Here is a 14,207-nt window from a genome sequence, read left to right as displayed (position 1 = left end):
GCAGCACCAAGTGTGGAGAGAAGGCTCTGGTCTCAGGCTTGCTGGGGGAAGGCTCTGCTGCCAGGCACACACCAGGGACACACAGTGGGAAAGGAGAATCCCCCAAAGAATTCTTGGCTTTGCTAAGGGCAGCAGAGATGGGGAAGGGTCTGGAGAACAGGGCTGGGGAGGGGGAGCTGGGGTTGTGCAGCCTGGAGCAGAGGAGGCTGAGGGAGACCTCATTGCTCTCTGCAGCTCCCTGAGAGGAGGCTGCAGCCAGGTGGGGCTTGGGCTCTGCTCCCTAGGCTCAGGTGAGAGAAGGAGAGGAACTGGACTGAAATTGTGCCAGGGGAGGCTGAGGTTGGAGAGGAGGAAAAATGTCTTTGCTGCCAGAGTGGTCAGGGCCTGGCAGAGGCTGCCCAGGGAGGTGGTGGAGTCCCCATGCCTGGAGGTGTTGCAGCAAGCTGTGGCCATGGCTCCTGGGGCCAGGGTTTGGTGGCCATGGTGGGGCTGGGTTGGGGCTGGGCTGGCAGAGCTCAGAGGCCTCTTCCAGCCCAAACAACTCCATGGGTCTACTCTGAGCAGGCTTTGCCAAGGTGTTTCTGTCCTCACCAGGAGCTGTAGAGGATGCAAACATTCAGAGTTTGGGAAGTTTTGGGTTCCTTATCACAAAGGCAAATTGCTTCCTGCCCCCAGACTCCTGCAGAGAGTCTGCTGCCCGGTGAGGTGTGGGCACAGCTGCTCACCCAGCTCCAGCTCAGCCTTCATCTGCCTGCAGTAGAGCAGCTGAGCGTGGTCCAGGGCACTGCTGAGCCTGTGGAGCAGCACAGAGTAGCTGTCAGCAGCATCTGCAGCCACCCCTGGGCGCTCCAGCAGGCTGCCAAACATCTCCAGCACCTGGGGGGGACAGGCAGGGAAAGAAAAGGGAAGAAAATCATAACCCAAGGTGACAGAAGGTCTTTCCTCTCTGCTCTGTAGTAGTAAGGCAGCTTCTGGAGTCTTGGGCCCAGCTCTGGGCTGCCCAGCTGCAGAGGGACAGGGAACTGCTGGAGAGAGTCCAGGGCAGGCTGCAGAGCTGCTGAGGGGCCTGGAGCAGCTCTGGGAGCAGCAAAGGCTGAGAGCCCTGGGGCTGAGAGCCTGCAGCAGAGTCCCTCCCCAGCTTTCCCTTCAGGTGCTGGTGCAATGCTCACCAAGGCAGCCCACAGGGGCCCTCATTTCCCTCCCACAGAAGGGCAAGGACACAACAGCCAAACCTTGAAGGTGTGCTCCAGGTCTGAGGCATCGTTGAAAGCCTGGCTGAAGACAGTGCCCAGGCGCCCCTCGAGCTCTGCTGCCTTCTGCTGGAAGGCAAAGGTGTCCTGCTCAAAGTCCTGTGGGAAGGCAAGGCAGGGAGTTGTGAGGCTCAGAGCCACAGGTCACTCCTCTCAGACACCAGGAAGGTTGGCCAGAGCAGAGGACAACTTCAGCTGCTGCAGCAGGGCAAAGCCGCACAGAGCCTGGGGACTGCACTGCCCCAGAGCCAAGAGCCTGGGGGGCCCTGCTGGGGGGCTGGGATGAGCTGCAGGGCAGTGGGGCAACAACACAGGCAGGCTGGGAACAGATTGTCCTGAGAGCTTGTGGGGGAGGCTGCAGGACCTGAAGGGCTCCAGGAGAGCTGGGGAGGGACTCTGGACAAGGGCTGGGAGTGCCAGGCTGAGGAACAATGGCTTTGAGCTGGGAGAGGGGAGACTGAGAGTGGAGAGGAGGAAGAAATTGTTGGCAGTGAGGCTGGGGAGAGCCTGGCACAGGCTGCCCAGGGAGGCTGTGGCTGTGCCCTGCCTGGAGGTGTTCCAGGCCAGGCTGGATGAGGCCCTGAGCAAGCTGTGCTGGTGGGAGGGGTCCCTACCCAGGGCAGGGGGCTGGGGCTGGCTGAGCTGGCTGCCAGCCCCTGCCAGCCCCTGCCGGCCCCTGCCGGCCCCTGCCAGCCCCTGCCGGCCCCTGCCAGCCCCTGCCGGCCCCTGCCAGCCTCTGTCGGCCCCTGCCAGCTCCTGCCAGCCCCTGCCAGCCCCTGCCGGCCTCTGCCAGCCCCTGCCGGCCCCTGCCAGCCCCTGCCGGCCCCTGCCAGCCCCTGCCAGCCCCTGCCAGCCCCTGCCGGCCCCTGCCAGCCCCTGCCAGCCCCTGCCGGCCCCTGCCAGCCCCTGCCAGCCCCTGCCGGCCCCTGCCGGCCCCTGCCAGCCCCTGCCGGCCCCTGCCAGCCTCTGTCGGCCCCTGCCAGCCCCTGCCAGCCCCTGCCAGCCTCTGCCAGCCCCTGCCGGCCCCTGCCAGCCCCTGCCGGCCCCTGCCGGCCCCTGCCAGCCCCTGCCAGCCCCTGCCAGCCTCTGTCGGCCCCTGCCAGCCTCTGTCGGCCCCTGCCGGCCCCTGCCAGCCTCTGCCAGCCCTGCAGGGAGGCCCTGGGCTAAGAGAGCCAGTCCTGTGCCCCACTGCCAGCTCTGTGCCCCACTGCCAGTCCTGTGCCCCAGTGCCAGCCCTGTGTCTCCCTGCCCAGCTCTGTGTCCCACTGCCAGCCCTGTGTCTCCCTGCCCAGCCCTGTGCCCCTCTGCCATCCTGGCCATCCCTCAGCCCAGCCCAGGAGGGAGCAGAGCAGGAGGCTGCTGGGCAGGAGCTTCCCCCAGGGTGCTCTCCCCCTTGGGTGTTTGCCATGGGCAGCTGCCCCCCCTGCAGTGCCCAGCTGGAGCTGCTCAGCATGGAGCCTCCCCATGGCCACCCAAGTCTGAGCTCTGCCTGCTCTGGGGGGTGGGAAGGCCTGAGCAGGAGCTGCTCAGCAGGCTCAGCACCCTGGCCCCGGGGCACACAGGCCAGGCAGCAGCAGACATCCTCCCAGCTGGGCCCCAGGTCCCTTCAGCAGGGCCATTCCCACCCTCCCCTCAGAGCTCAGCCAGGCTTGGTGTGAAAGCCAAGAGCAGGAGGCTCTGGACAGGCACTGGGGAGGCCCCTGGCACCCTTGCTGTGCCCTGCTTGGGTGGCACATGAGCAGCTCTGGACTGGGTGGGCATGGAGCCCTGCCCCAGGGGCCTGGGGAGGTTCCTCTGGTGGAAGCAGTGATGATAACCACTCAGGGGTCTCCACATCCTGAGAGCAGAAGATGCCCTGTGGCCACCAGGAGCAAACACATGGCCAGGGAGCAGCTGAGCTGGGCAGGAGCAGAGCCTGGCTGTGGGAGCAGCTCCTGCACAGCAGCAGGCAGCCCCTGCAGGGAGAGCTTGGAGGGGGCTGGAGTCCAGGACTGCCAGCAGCCACTGCTCCAAGGCCCTGAGCCAGCAAGATGTGCTGCATGGAGACCTGCAGGGACCCCCAGACCTCTGCAGGCCAGGCCAGCAGCTCTCTCTTCCCTTCAGTGACAGATCAGATCCTAACAGGAGGATCCTGCCCCTCTGCCCTGCTCTGGGGAGCCCTCACCTGCAGGGCTGTGTTCAGATGTGGAGCCCCCAGCACAAAAGAGCCCTGGAGCTGCCTGAGAGGCTCCAGAGGAGGCCACAGAGGTGATCAGAGGCTGGAGAGCCTCTGCTGTGGGGCACAGGCTGGGAGAGCTGGGGCTGTGCAGCCTGGAGAAGAGAAGGCTCCAGGGAGACCTCAGAGCTGCAGTTCAATCCCTGCAGGGAGCTGCAGGCAGCTGGGCAGGGACTGTGCAGAAGGGCTGTGGGGATAGGCCCAGGGGCAATGGTTTGGAACTGGAGCAGGGCAGAGTTAGGTTGGAGCTCAGGAGGAAGTTCTGCAGAGGGAGGCTGGGGAGACACTGGCACAGGCTGCCCAGGGAGGTGGTGGAGCCCCAGCCCTGGAGCCATCCAAGCTCAGCCTGGCTGTGTCCCTGTGCTGCTCTGGCTGGAGCTGTCCCTGCTGCCTGCAGGGGTCGGACAGGATGACTTTGGAGGCTGCCTTCCAGCCCAAAGCAAGCTGTGAGTGTGTGAGGAGGGAGCTGGGAAGAGGTCAGAGGGCTGGAGGTGGGGAAGCTGCTCTGCACATGCAGAGGCTGCTGGCATCCCCACCAGCTGGTGCCACCTACCAGGTTGGTGAGGTCCAGGCAGTTGTAGGTTCGCTCTGCAAAGACCCTGTAGGCCTCCTGGAACTCCTCACACATCTCCTGCACCTGCTGGCCCAGGGCCTTCCCTTTAACCCCACTGAACTCCAGCTTCTCCAGCTTCATCAGGTCCAGGGCAGTGGTCAGGAGCCCCTTCAAAGTCAGTGGAGACACAGAGAGGTTAAGGTGCTGAGCCAGGGTGACAGCAGCTGCCACAACACAGCTGAGCTGGTGCCAGGCCAAAGGACCTCCCCAGGCACACTGCTGGGGCTCAGGAGGAGTGGCACAAAGGGCACAGAGAGATGCTGGGCAGCAGCTGCCAAAGGTGTCCCTGCCCAGTGGCACCTGCTGCTGCCTCTGTGCCACCTGCAGAGTGGCTGTGAAGTGTCTGGAGAGGAGAAAGGAGCCCCTGAGATGTCAGCCAGCACAGCTGCAGAGCTCTTAGCTGAGACTCTGACAGTGACAGGAACCTCAAGTGTCCAAAGCTCCTGCTCAGGCCTCTTCCTTCCCAGGGGATGCTGCTGACCCTGCCCAGCTGACCTTAGCTGCTAAGATGGGGACATGGCACTGCCCAGGGAGGTGGTGGAGGCCCCATGCCAGCAAGCTGTGGCCATGGCACCTGGGGCCATGGTTGGGTTGGTGTTGGACTGGAGGAACTCAGAGGCCTTTTCCAACCCAAACCATTCTATGGCTCTATGGCCCCTTCCCTTCCCTTCCCTTCCCTTCCCTTCCCTTCCCTTCCCTTCCCTTCCCTTCCCTTCCCTTCCCTTCCCTTCCCTTCCCTTCCCTTCCCTTCCCTTCCCTTCCCTTCCCTTCCCTTCCCTTCCCTTCCCTTCCCTTCCCTTCCCTTCCCTTCCCTTCCCTTCCCTTCCCTTCCCTTCCCTTCCCTTCCCTTCCCTTCCCTTCCCTTCCCTTCCCTTCCCTTCCCTTCCCTTCCCTTCCCTTCCCTTCCCTTCCCTTCCCTTCCCTTCCCTTCCCTTCCCTCCCCTCCCCTCCCCTCCCCTCCCCTCCCCTCCCCTCCCCTCCCCTCCCCTCCCCTCCCCTCCCCTGCAGCCTGGCAGGGCCTTCCCCTCAGGTGCCACAGCTGAGGGCAGTGCTGCACTCCTGCAGCTGTGGCACAGCACTGGGCAGCCCTGCCACCACCCCACCCCATCCACCTCTTCTGGCAGCCCCAAGGCAAGGGCTGCTTGCCCTTTATCTCAGAGGACCAGAGCTGTGCTGATCTCAGGCACAGGAAGGTGCTGGTGGCCATCCTGCTGACACTGAACTCAGGACAGCCCTGCAGGGAGAGCTGTGTGGCCATGGAGCTTCACCCTGCACAGGGGGCACTGAGCCAGTGCCAGTCAGAGGCTGCCAGGTGGGTCACAGCCAGGACAGCCATGGCTCAGGGATGTGGTACAAGGACAAGGGTAGGATCCTGCCCCTGGGGAGGAACAACCTTCTGCACCAGGTGAGGGGGGAGCTGATGGGAAGCAGCTCCTCAGAGAAGGAGCTGGGAGTGCTGGGGGGGCAACAAGTTCCCCATGAGCCAGCAGTGTGCCCTGGTGGGCAGGGAGGCCAATGGGGTCCTAGGGGGCATGAAACAAGACTGGGAGCTGCAGGGCAGGGGAGGTTCTCCCTCTGCTCTGTGCTAGAGAGACCACATCAGGAGCCCTGGGTCCAGTTCTGTGCTCCCCAGCTCCAGAGGGACAGGGAACTGCTGGAGAGAGTCCAGGGCAGGCTGGGGAGCTGCTGAGGGGCCTGGAGCAGCTCTGGGAGCAGCAAAGGCTGAGAGCCCTGGGGCTGGGAGCCTGCAGAAGAGCAGCCCCAGAGGGCAGCTGAGCAATGCTCAGCAAGAGCTAAAGGAGCTGTGGGGGGCAAGAGGCTGGGGCCAGGCTCTGCTGAGTGGTGCCCAGGGCCAGCACAAGGGGCAGTGGGCACAGACTGGCAGCCAGGAGGTTGGATCTGAGCAGGAGGAGAAAGTTGTTTGTTGGGAGGCTGCTGGAGGCCTGGAGCAGGCTGCCCAGAGAGGTTGTGGAGTCTCCTGGTGTGGAGAGCTTCCAACCCCCCCTGGGCACTGTGCCCCTGGGCAAGCTGCTGGGGGTGCCCTGCTGGAGCAGGGACTGTGCTGGGTGATGCCCAGAGCTCCCTTCCAGCCTCTCCCTGCTGGCACTCTAAGGTTCACTGCACAGATCCCTTTCAAGGCAAAACTAAGCCAGAAGCCTCTTGCTTTGTCTCCTGAGGTGAAAGAGGAAATGGTTGATGAGGAATGGAGCTGGAGGGCAGCAGCACAGCACCCCAGCTGGGCAGACCCTGTGAAGGGATGCCCCTGCCCCCCCTCCAGTCCATGTGGCACAGCCCAGCAGTGGGCAGCCTCAAGGGGAGCCTGTGGCATCTCCCAGCCAGGCTGGGCCCAGCTCTAGGTGTCTCTAGGGTGTCCCTGGTGGGAAGAGAAGTCTAGGGGAGGTATTGCTGTATTTACAGCCATGAAAAGCCCAGCTCCCAGTACCCTCCATTCCCTTGCCCCAGCAGGAGCAGGGAGCCCCACAGGACACTGCCAACTTGGCCAGAAGGCCACAGTTGTGCATCTCACACATGCACCAAGCAGGATGTGCCAGGAGGAGGTCCTAGCCTGGCTCTGGCAGGAGACCTAACAGCAAAGGGAGCAGCAGCATCCCCTGGTGAGAGGTGAAGCTGCAGAAGGGAAGATGCCAGCCAGGCAGTGCAGAGCCCCAGAGGTCTCCTGAAGCTGGGCAGGAGTTTTGAAGGCCAGAGTCTCACCTCCACCATCTGCAGCCTCCTCAGGAAGCTGTCCAGCCTGGCAAACACCATGGTGGCAGGGAAGTCCCAGAGCCTCACTTCTTGGCCTGGCTCATAGTAGGTGTGCAGCTGTTCCCTCCTCTCCTCAAAGGACTCTTTGAACCCATTCAGGATGCTGAGCACCATCTGCACCTTGCCCAGGCTCTCTTCCACCTCCCCTTTCAGAAGCTCTTCTGGAGCCAGGTACACTTGGGCCTGGAAGAGCAAAGTCAGACCTGAGAGGTCACTGCTGCCAGCAGAGGGAATGCTGTCTCCTGCACTGCCCAAGCCTGACCCAAGCAGGCTCAGGTGCAGGACAAGAGGCACTGGGCATCAGCTTGGCCAGAGGCAGCTCCATCTGAACAGGAGGAGGAACTTCCTTGCTGGGAGGGTGGCAGAGCCCTGGAGCAGGCTGCCCAAGGAGGTGGAGCAGGTCTCATCTCTGGAGACTCTCAAGGCCAGCCTGGCTGTGCTCCTGTGTGCCCTGCCCTGGGTGCTCCTGCTCTGGCTCCAGAGGTCCCTTCTGCCATTCTGTGTAACCTCTCCTGCTGAAAATCAGCATCCCAGGGAAGAGGGGAGGGAGGAGGGAGGCAGCAGAGGCACACACCTGCTGGATGAGGAGGTTGCAGATCTCCTGGAGCAGCACAGCTATCCTCATGGGCACCCTGTAGCTCTTGCAAGTGACCCAGAGCAAGCACACCACGTGGAGCAGGGGCACCAGGAGAGGCTTCACCTTGCTGAACTCAACAGTCTCTATGGCCTCCAGGTGCCTCCTGAGAGGTGCCAGGTGTAGCTGAATGTCCTGAGCTTCCTTCAGAGCTGTGGCAAGAAATCAGGCACAGGAGGCTCCACCTCAGCACCAGGAGAGACTTCTTTGGTGTGAGGCAGCTGCAGGCCTGGAGCAGCTGCCCAGAGAGGCTGTGCAGTCTCCTCCTCTGGAGCCTTTCCAGACCCACCTGGATGTGTCCCTGTGGGACCTGCCCTGGGTGCTCCAGCTCTGGCAGGGGGTTGGACCCAGTCTCCAGAGCTCCCTTCCAAGCCCTACCATGCTGTGACTCTGCACCTCAGCTGCTGCAGACTGACCCCAGAGGAGCTGGTGAACACTGGGGTGAGTCCTGCTGCATCACTGCCAAAGCTTTACTGCAGCAGAGTGAGGCCCCAAACCCACCCCCCCTGAGCTCCAGGCCCTTGGCCCAGCCTGCAAACAAAAGCATCAGGCCAAGCACAACCAGCCCAGGCTCACTGCAGGCCAGGAAGAAGGCTGCAGTGGTCACAGCAGGCTCCAGGTGAGCAGTGCCACCACTGGGCTTGAAACAGCTGTGGACAAAGGCCATAAGGCAGCACTGTGGTGAGGTGGCCTCAGCATCTCACCTGCCTCCACGTCCATGAGCATGGCCTTGAAGGCTGGCACATAGCTGCTCTCAACTCTCTCCAGCAGCCCCAGCATGCTGCTGACCCTCCTGGTTGTCAGCTGGTGGTAAATGCTTTCCAGGTCCTCACACCTGCAGAACCAAGACAGGTCACAGCCCCAGGCTGGGGCAGCAGCAGCTGGCCCCACAGCAGCCCCCTGCCCTGGGCCTCGCTCCTCCAGCTGCACAGGGGCTGAGAGCCAGGGGTGAAGCAGGAGGCAGGTCCTGCAGGAGACAAGGGCAGCCCTGCAGGACAGACAGACAGAGCTGTGGTGCAGCAGCAGAGCAGCTCTGCTGCTGGCTGCTGAAGGAAGCCATGGGTGCTTCGCAGGTGCTGCAGACATCTCTCCAGAGGAAATGCTTTCCCTGGCCCAGCCTGAGCCAACGTGGCACAAGGGGGGCAAAGAGGCCATGCCACTCCCTGCCTCCTGAGCAGCTGCAGTTCCCCTGGCAGCAGCAGGTGAGCAGCAGCCAGCTGAGCTGCAGCCCTTGCAGATGCCCCCCAGCTCCTGCTGCCCTGGCTGGAGCCCAGGCAGCAGTGATGGGCCCCAGAGCATCCCCTCCAGGGGCAGCCCTGTGCTGGGGCAGGGCCAAGCACAGGCAGTGCCCAGGGAACCTCCCAGACACTTCTCGGGTCAGGATTACTTCCCATGCAGGAGCAATTCTCCTCAGCTCAGCCTTGGCATGAGCCTCAGGCAGGCTCTCAGCTCCCAGCAGCAGCTCTGCCTGGCACCACCACTCTCCCTCCATGCAGCACCAGTGCCCAGCAGTGCCCAGCAGTGCCCAGCATGCCCCAGCCAGGCTGCCCAGGGTACCTGTTCTTCCAGAACTGCAGCTCCACCTTGGGGCTGGGGTTTGTGCCTTGCAGCAGAGGCTCTGCAGAGTCTTTCTTCAGTGCTTCCTGGGTCTGGTGGCCCCAGTCTATGATGGCTGACTCAGCAGCAGGCACAAGAGATTTGTCTATCAGCTGCAAGCTGCAAGGGACAGACCACATGGCTTGGTGTGCACTGAGCAGCTGCAAGTGACCCCATGGGCAGCTGCAGCTCCCAGGATGATTTGGGCTGCAAGGCATCATCCAGCTCCAGCCCCCTGCCCTGGGCAGGGACCCCTCCCACCAGCACAGGCTGCTCAGGGCCTCATCCAGCCTGGCCTGGAACACCTCCAGGCAGGGCACAGCCACAGCCTCCCCGGGCAGCCATTCCAGCCCACATGATTCTCTGGTTGCAATCTGTCAGCAAGTGGCTAACTGCTCCTGAGGACTGTCAGAGGGTCAGAGGATGTCAGGGGTTGGAAGGGACCCAAAGAGATCACCCAGTCCAAGCCCCCTGCCAGAGCAGGAGCATAGGATCCAGCTCAGGTGCCACAGGAACACATCCAGATGGGGCTGGAAAGGCTCCAGAGAAGGAGACTCCACAGCCTCTCTGGGCAGCCTGCTCCAGGGCTCTGGGACTCTCACAGTAAAGAAGTTCCTCCTTGTGTTGAGGTGGAACCTCCTGTGCTGCAGCTCACATCCCTTGCTCCTTGTCCTGTCCCAGGGAGCAGGTGAGAGTCTGTCCCTCACAGGCTGTAAGTGACCCTCAGGGTGGTGACAGCTACCAGAGCTGTGACTATGAGTGGAGAGGCCCCCAGCGCTCAAAGCCAAAGGAGCAGCACAGGGCAGTGCAGGGCTTGTCCAAGAGGCCAGATTCCAGCAGGTTCCAGAGGTCTCCATGGGACCATGAACAGCTCTGAGAAGAGCTGCAGGAAGCTGTAGGTACAAAATCCCCCTCCCAGCCCCAGCCCTCCCTGGCAGTCTGGGTCAGGGGCAAGAAGAGTTCCCCAGGAGCGGCAGGGGGGCCCCCAGAAGGCACAGCACATGCAAGAGAGGAGGAAGGCCAGTGGAGAGCCAGGGGGGGTCCTCACCAGTCCTCATTGTCCAGATCAATGTCCTCAATTCCCTCAGAGCCAGCTGGAAGAGGCAGCAGGGTCTTGCCCTTCACTTGGCCGACCACCTTGAGAGCAGTGCTCCTGAGCCGGTGGACGTGGCGGCTGAGGTCCTCGGACACCGCTCTGGGCCAGCCCTGATGGTTCTGCTTGTTGGTCAGGATGGGCACAATCACCTACAGCAGGAGCCATGGGACACACATGGAGCAAGCAGTGCTGCAGAGGCCAGCAGGCTCCAAGCTGCTCTCCTGGCCAAGCCCACAGACCCACACCCAGGGATGGCCCAGGCAGGACCCTGCCTAACGTGAAGGAAGGGCAGGTTCAGAGTGCCTCAGGCTGGAAGGGACCCTCAGGGGCATCCTGCCCAACCCCTGCAGGCAGCAGGGACTCCTCCAGCCAGAGCAGGCTGCACAGGGACATATCAAGTCTGATCCTGAATGTCTGCAGAGATGGAGCCTCCACCACCTCCCTGGGCAGCCTGTGCCAGGCTCTCCCCAGCCTCCCTGTGCAGAACTTCCTCCTGAGCTCCAACCTAACTCTGCCCTGCTCCAGTTCCCAACCATTGCCCCTGGGCCTATCCCCACAGCCCTTCTGCACAGTCCCTGCCCAGCCTGCCCTTCAGTACTCTAGGTGGTGATGAAAGGGCCTCTCTGCAGGCCCACCCTGACCCCTCCTCCCCAAACCCAAGCAGCTGGGAAGGGTGGAAGGCAGCAAAGTGAGCAGCCCCATGCTCAGGCTCTCCCAGCCTCTCCAACCTGCAGCTGGAGACAGCTCCACGGCCTTGGCCTCTTGGCCTCACAACACTGCTGCTGCTTGTCCACACTGCAGGGCTGGTGAGCAGGGCAGGCAGGGGCCAGCCCCTAATGTGCTGCAAGGGAGACCTCCTGCTGCCTCCTTGGGCCTGCTGGTGGGGAGGGTCACTCAGGGTCCCCACAGCAGCACTGCTGCAGGTCAACAGCACAGGCACTGCCCAGGCCACTGCCCAAAGCTGCAGCCAGCAGAGCTCTCACAGCCAGGCTGGGCTGGGCTGGGCTGGGCTGGGCTGGGCTGGGCTGGGCTGGGCTGGGCTGGGCTGGGCTGGGCTGGGCTTGAGCTGCTCTGGGCTTGGCTGAGCTGTGGTAGCAACTCCTGTGGCAACAGCCTGGCACAGCCAGGTTGTCCCTGGTGACAAACAACAGTGCTCTGTGCAGCTGGGCTGGGGGAGGCTGAAAGAGTGAAATAGCTGCAGATAGACACCAGATGGAAAAGGGGCAAAGAGCTCAGCACCACCAGCACCAGCAGCACCAGCAGCCCCAGCAGCCCCAGGGTGCTGGAGATTCTCTGCAGCTGTGACTGGAACTGTAGAATCAAAAATGGGATCTTAAAGCTCAGCCAGCCCCAGCCCCCTGCCCTGGGCAGGGACCCCTCCCACCAGCACAGCTTGCTCAGGGCCTCATCCAGCCTGGCCTGGAACACCTCCAGGCAGGGCACAGCCACAGCCTCCCTGGGCAGCCTGTGCCAGGCTCTCCCCACCCTCACTGCCAACAATCTCTTCCTCCTCTCCACTCTCAGTCTCCCCTCTCCCAGCTCAAAGCCATTGTTCCTCATCCTGGCACTCCCAGCCCTTGTCCAGGGTCCCTCCCCAGCTCTCCTGGAGCCCTTCAGGTCCTGGCAGGCTGCTCTGAGGTGTCCCTGGAGCCTTCTCTTCTGCAGGCTGCACAGCCCCAGCTCTCCCAGCCTGGCCCCACAGGGGAGGCTCTGCAGCCTCTGCTCATCTTGGTGGCCTCCTCTGGAGCCTCTCCAGCAGCTCCAGGTCCTTCCTGCGCTGGGGCCCCAGAGCTGGAGGCAGTGCTGCAGGTGGGGGCTGAGCAGGGCAGAGATGTCCCTGCAGCAGTGCCCATTGGCTCTGCCTGCCCTGGCTCAGGAGCTGTAACACAAACCCTCCCTGCAGCCCTGCCAGGCCCCCCTGGGCTCAGCAGACACCTGGCAACAGGAGCCCTGTGCACACCAGGCATTATCCCACCAAACCAAGGCAGCCTAGCAGCTGCTCCTGGGAATCCAATCCACCAGTCACCACCTTCACACCCCAGCCCCACCACCAGAGCTCCCCAGATCGAGCTGCTGCTCTGGTTTCTCATCCAAACCTCACTGCCAGGACCTGCCCAGGTCAGGAGCCCCCAGGAATCCATCAAGGTGCTGCTGTCTGGCTCAGGATGCTGCCACAGGGAGGACAGAGCACCCAAACCTCTTGGAGATGCCTTTGGAACCATCAGCCCCCCTGAGGCTACAGGGCCCTGAACTGCAGAGGCTCCAGAAGGACATCAGGAACCTCTCTCACTGTGGGGTGCCCAAGCACTGGCAGATGTTGCTCAGGGAGGTTGTGCAGTTTCCCTGTTTAGAGACACTCAAAAGGCAAAAGGGTCCTTGGCAAACGGCTCTGGGTGACCCTGCTTGAGCAGGGGATGGGCCAGATCACCTCAAGCAGCTCCTGCCCTGATGCCACAGTGTGGCTTGGCCCCACAGACTCCACAGGGGTCAGAACTTGGAAGGTTCCAGTGGATTCCAAGGCCCCTGGCAGGCAGGAGGTGCTGTGAAAGGCAGAGCTGTGCCTGCAAACACATCAGCAGACAGGAGGGGAGCCAAGCAGCCCCTTTCCAGGGGGGGACTGTCACCACCATGTGCCCCACCCCAGGGCTAGGCTTCAGGGGGACCAGTGGGAGGCAGGGCTTCCACTTGGGTGCCCAGGGCTACCTCCCCCAGGGACACCACCTCCAGGGCTACCCAGGGGCACCACTTCTGGGACCACCTGCAGCCCCTGCTTCCAGGGCTGCCCAGGGCTACCCTCTCTGGGGTCGCCTGGGAGCAGCACCTCTGGGGTGCCAGATTCACCACCACTGGGGCCCACAGGACTGCCCAGTGCCATCACCATGGCACAGCATGGGAGGAGTTGGAAGAGACCTGTGGAGATCCTGGAGCCCAAGCCCCAGGCAGGGTCAGCCAGGGCAGGTCACACAGGAACACGTGCAGGTGGGGGTTGTCTTCAGAGATGGAGACTCCACCACATCTCTGGGCAGCTGCTCCAGGCTTCCACCACCCTCAACTGACAGAGGCTCCTCCCTGTCTTTAGCTGGAGCTTCTGATGTTCCAGTCTGTGCCCATTACTGCCTGTCCCTGGGCACCACTGGCCAAAGCCTGGTCCCATCCTCCCGCCACCTGCCCTTGAAGTATGAACCAGCACTGATTAGATCCCCCTTGGGCTGCTCTCTTCCAGGCTGAACCCCCCCAACTCTCTCAGGTCTTTCCTCACGAGGGAGCTGTTCCAGTCCTCTCGGCAGCTCTGTAGCCCTTTGCAACACCTTCTCCAGCAAATCCACGTCCTGGAGCTGGGGAGCCCAGAGCTGGACCCAGCACTCCAGATGTAGCCTCACCAGGGCAGAGAAATGAGGGATGAGAGCCTCCCTTGCCCTGCTGGCCACACTCTTCTTAGTGCACCCCAGGACCCCATTGCCCTTCCTGGCCACCAGGGCACATTGCTGGCTCATGGGGAACTTGTTGCCCCCCAGCACTCCCAGCTCCTTCTCCACAGAGCTCTTCCCAGCAGCTCCCCCCTCAGCTCTCCTGCTGCAGGAGGTTGTTCCTCCGCAGGGGCAGGACCCTACCCTCGCCCTTGGTGAGCGTCGTGAGGCTCCTGTGCCCAGCTCTCAGCCTGGCCAGGTCTGGCTGGACGGCAGCGCAGCCCGAGGGGTGCCAGCCCCTGCTCCCCGTCAGGGATCAGCGGGTGCAGAGGCAGCCCCGCGGCCGCTCCTCACCTCCTCCACGAGGGCGGCGAAGTGCGGCAGGAGGTCCGCAGGCAGGTCCCCGCAGAGCGGCTCCCCGGGCCCGGGGCCCCGCAGGAAGAAGAGAGCCTTGCGGCGGCCGGGCGGCGGCGGCGGCGGCCCCAGCGCCAGGCGCCCGTCCGTGCCGCGCCACGCCAGCAGCACCGGCCCCGCCAGCAGCACCGGCCCCGCCGCGCCGGCAGCCAAGCCCCGCAGCGCCGGCCCCGCCGCGCCCTGCCCTGCCGCCAGCCCCAGGCTCCGCTCCGCCGC

At 63.4% G+C, this 14,207-nt stretch overlaps 1 protein-coding gene across 1 annotated transcript in view; it reads right to left on the bottom strand.

Annotated features, from left to right (window-relative positions):
- The window catches only part of DNAH9 (dynein axonemal heavy chain 9), a 192,807-nt gene extending 184,519 nt beyond the window's left edge, over window positions 1-8,288 (bottom strand). The window contains exons 1-6 of the mRNA XM_054170731.1: window positions 8,183-8,288; window positions 7,419-7,630; window positions 6,794-7,027; window positions 4,019-4,186; window positions 1,233-1,349; window positions 726-876 (exon numbers count right to left, since the gene is read on the bottom strand). Coding sequence (XP_054026706.1) covers window positions 726-876; window positions 1,233-1,349; window positions 4,019-4,186; window positions 6,794-7,027; window positions 7,419-7,630; window positions 8,183-8,258 — 958 coding nt within the window. The 5' untranslated portion in view covers window positions 8,259-8,288. The remainder of the gene's footprint in view (window positions 1-725; window positions 877-1,232; window positions 1,350-4,018; window positions 4,187-6,793; window positions 7,028-7,418; window positions 7,631-8,182) is intronic.
- Window positions 8,289-14,207: the final 5,919 nt, after the last annotated feature.

The sequence above is a fragment of the Dryobates pubescens genome, chromosome 20 (genome assembly GCF_014839835.1).
Source record: "Dryobates pubescens isolate bDryPub1 chromosome 20, bDryPub1.pri, whole genome shotgun sequence".
Taxonomy (NCBI): domain Eukaryota; kingdom Metazoa; phylum Chordata; class Aves; order Piciformes; family Picidae; genus Dryobates; species Dryobates pubescens.
The sequence above is the reverse complement of the archived record's forward strand: the minus strand, read 5'-3'. Positions and strand labels throughout refer to the sequence as shown.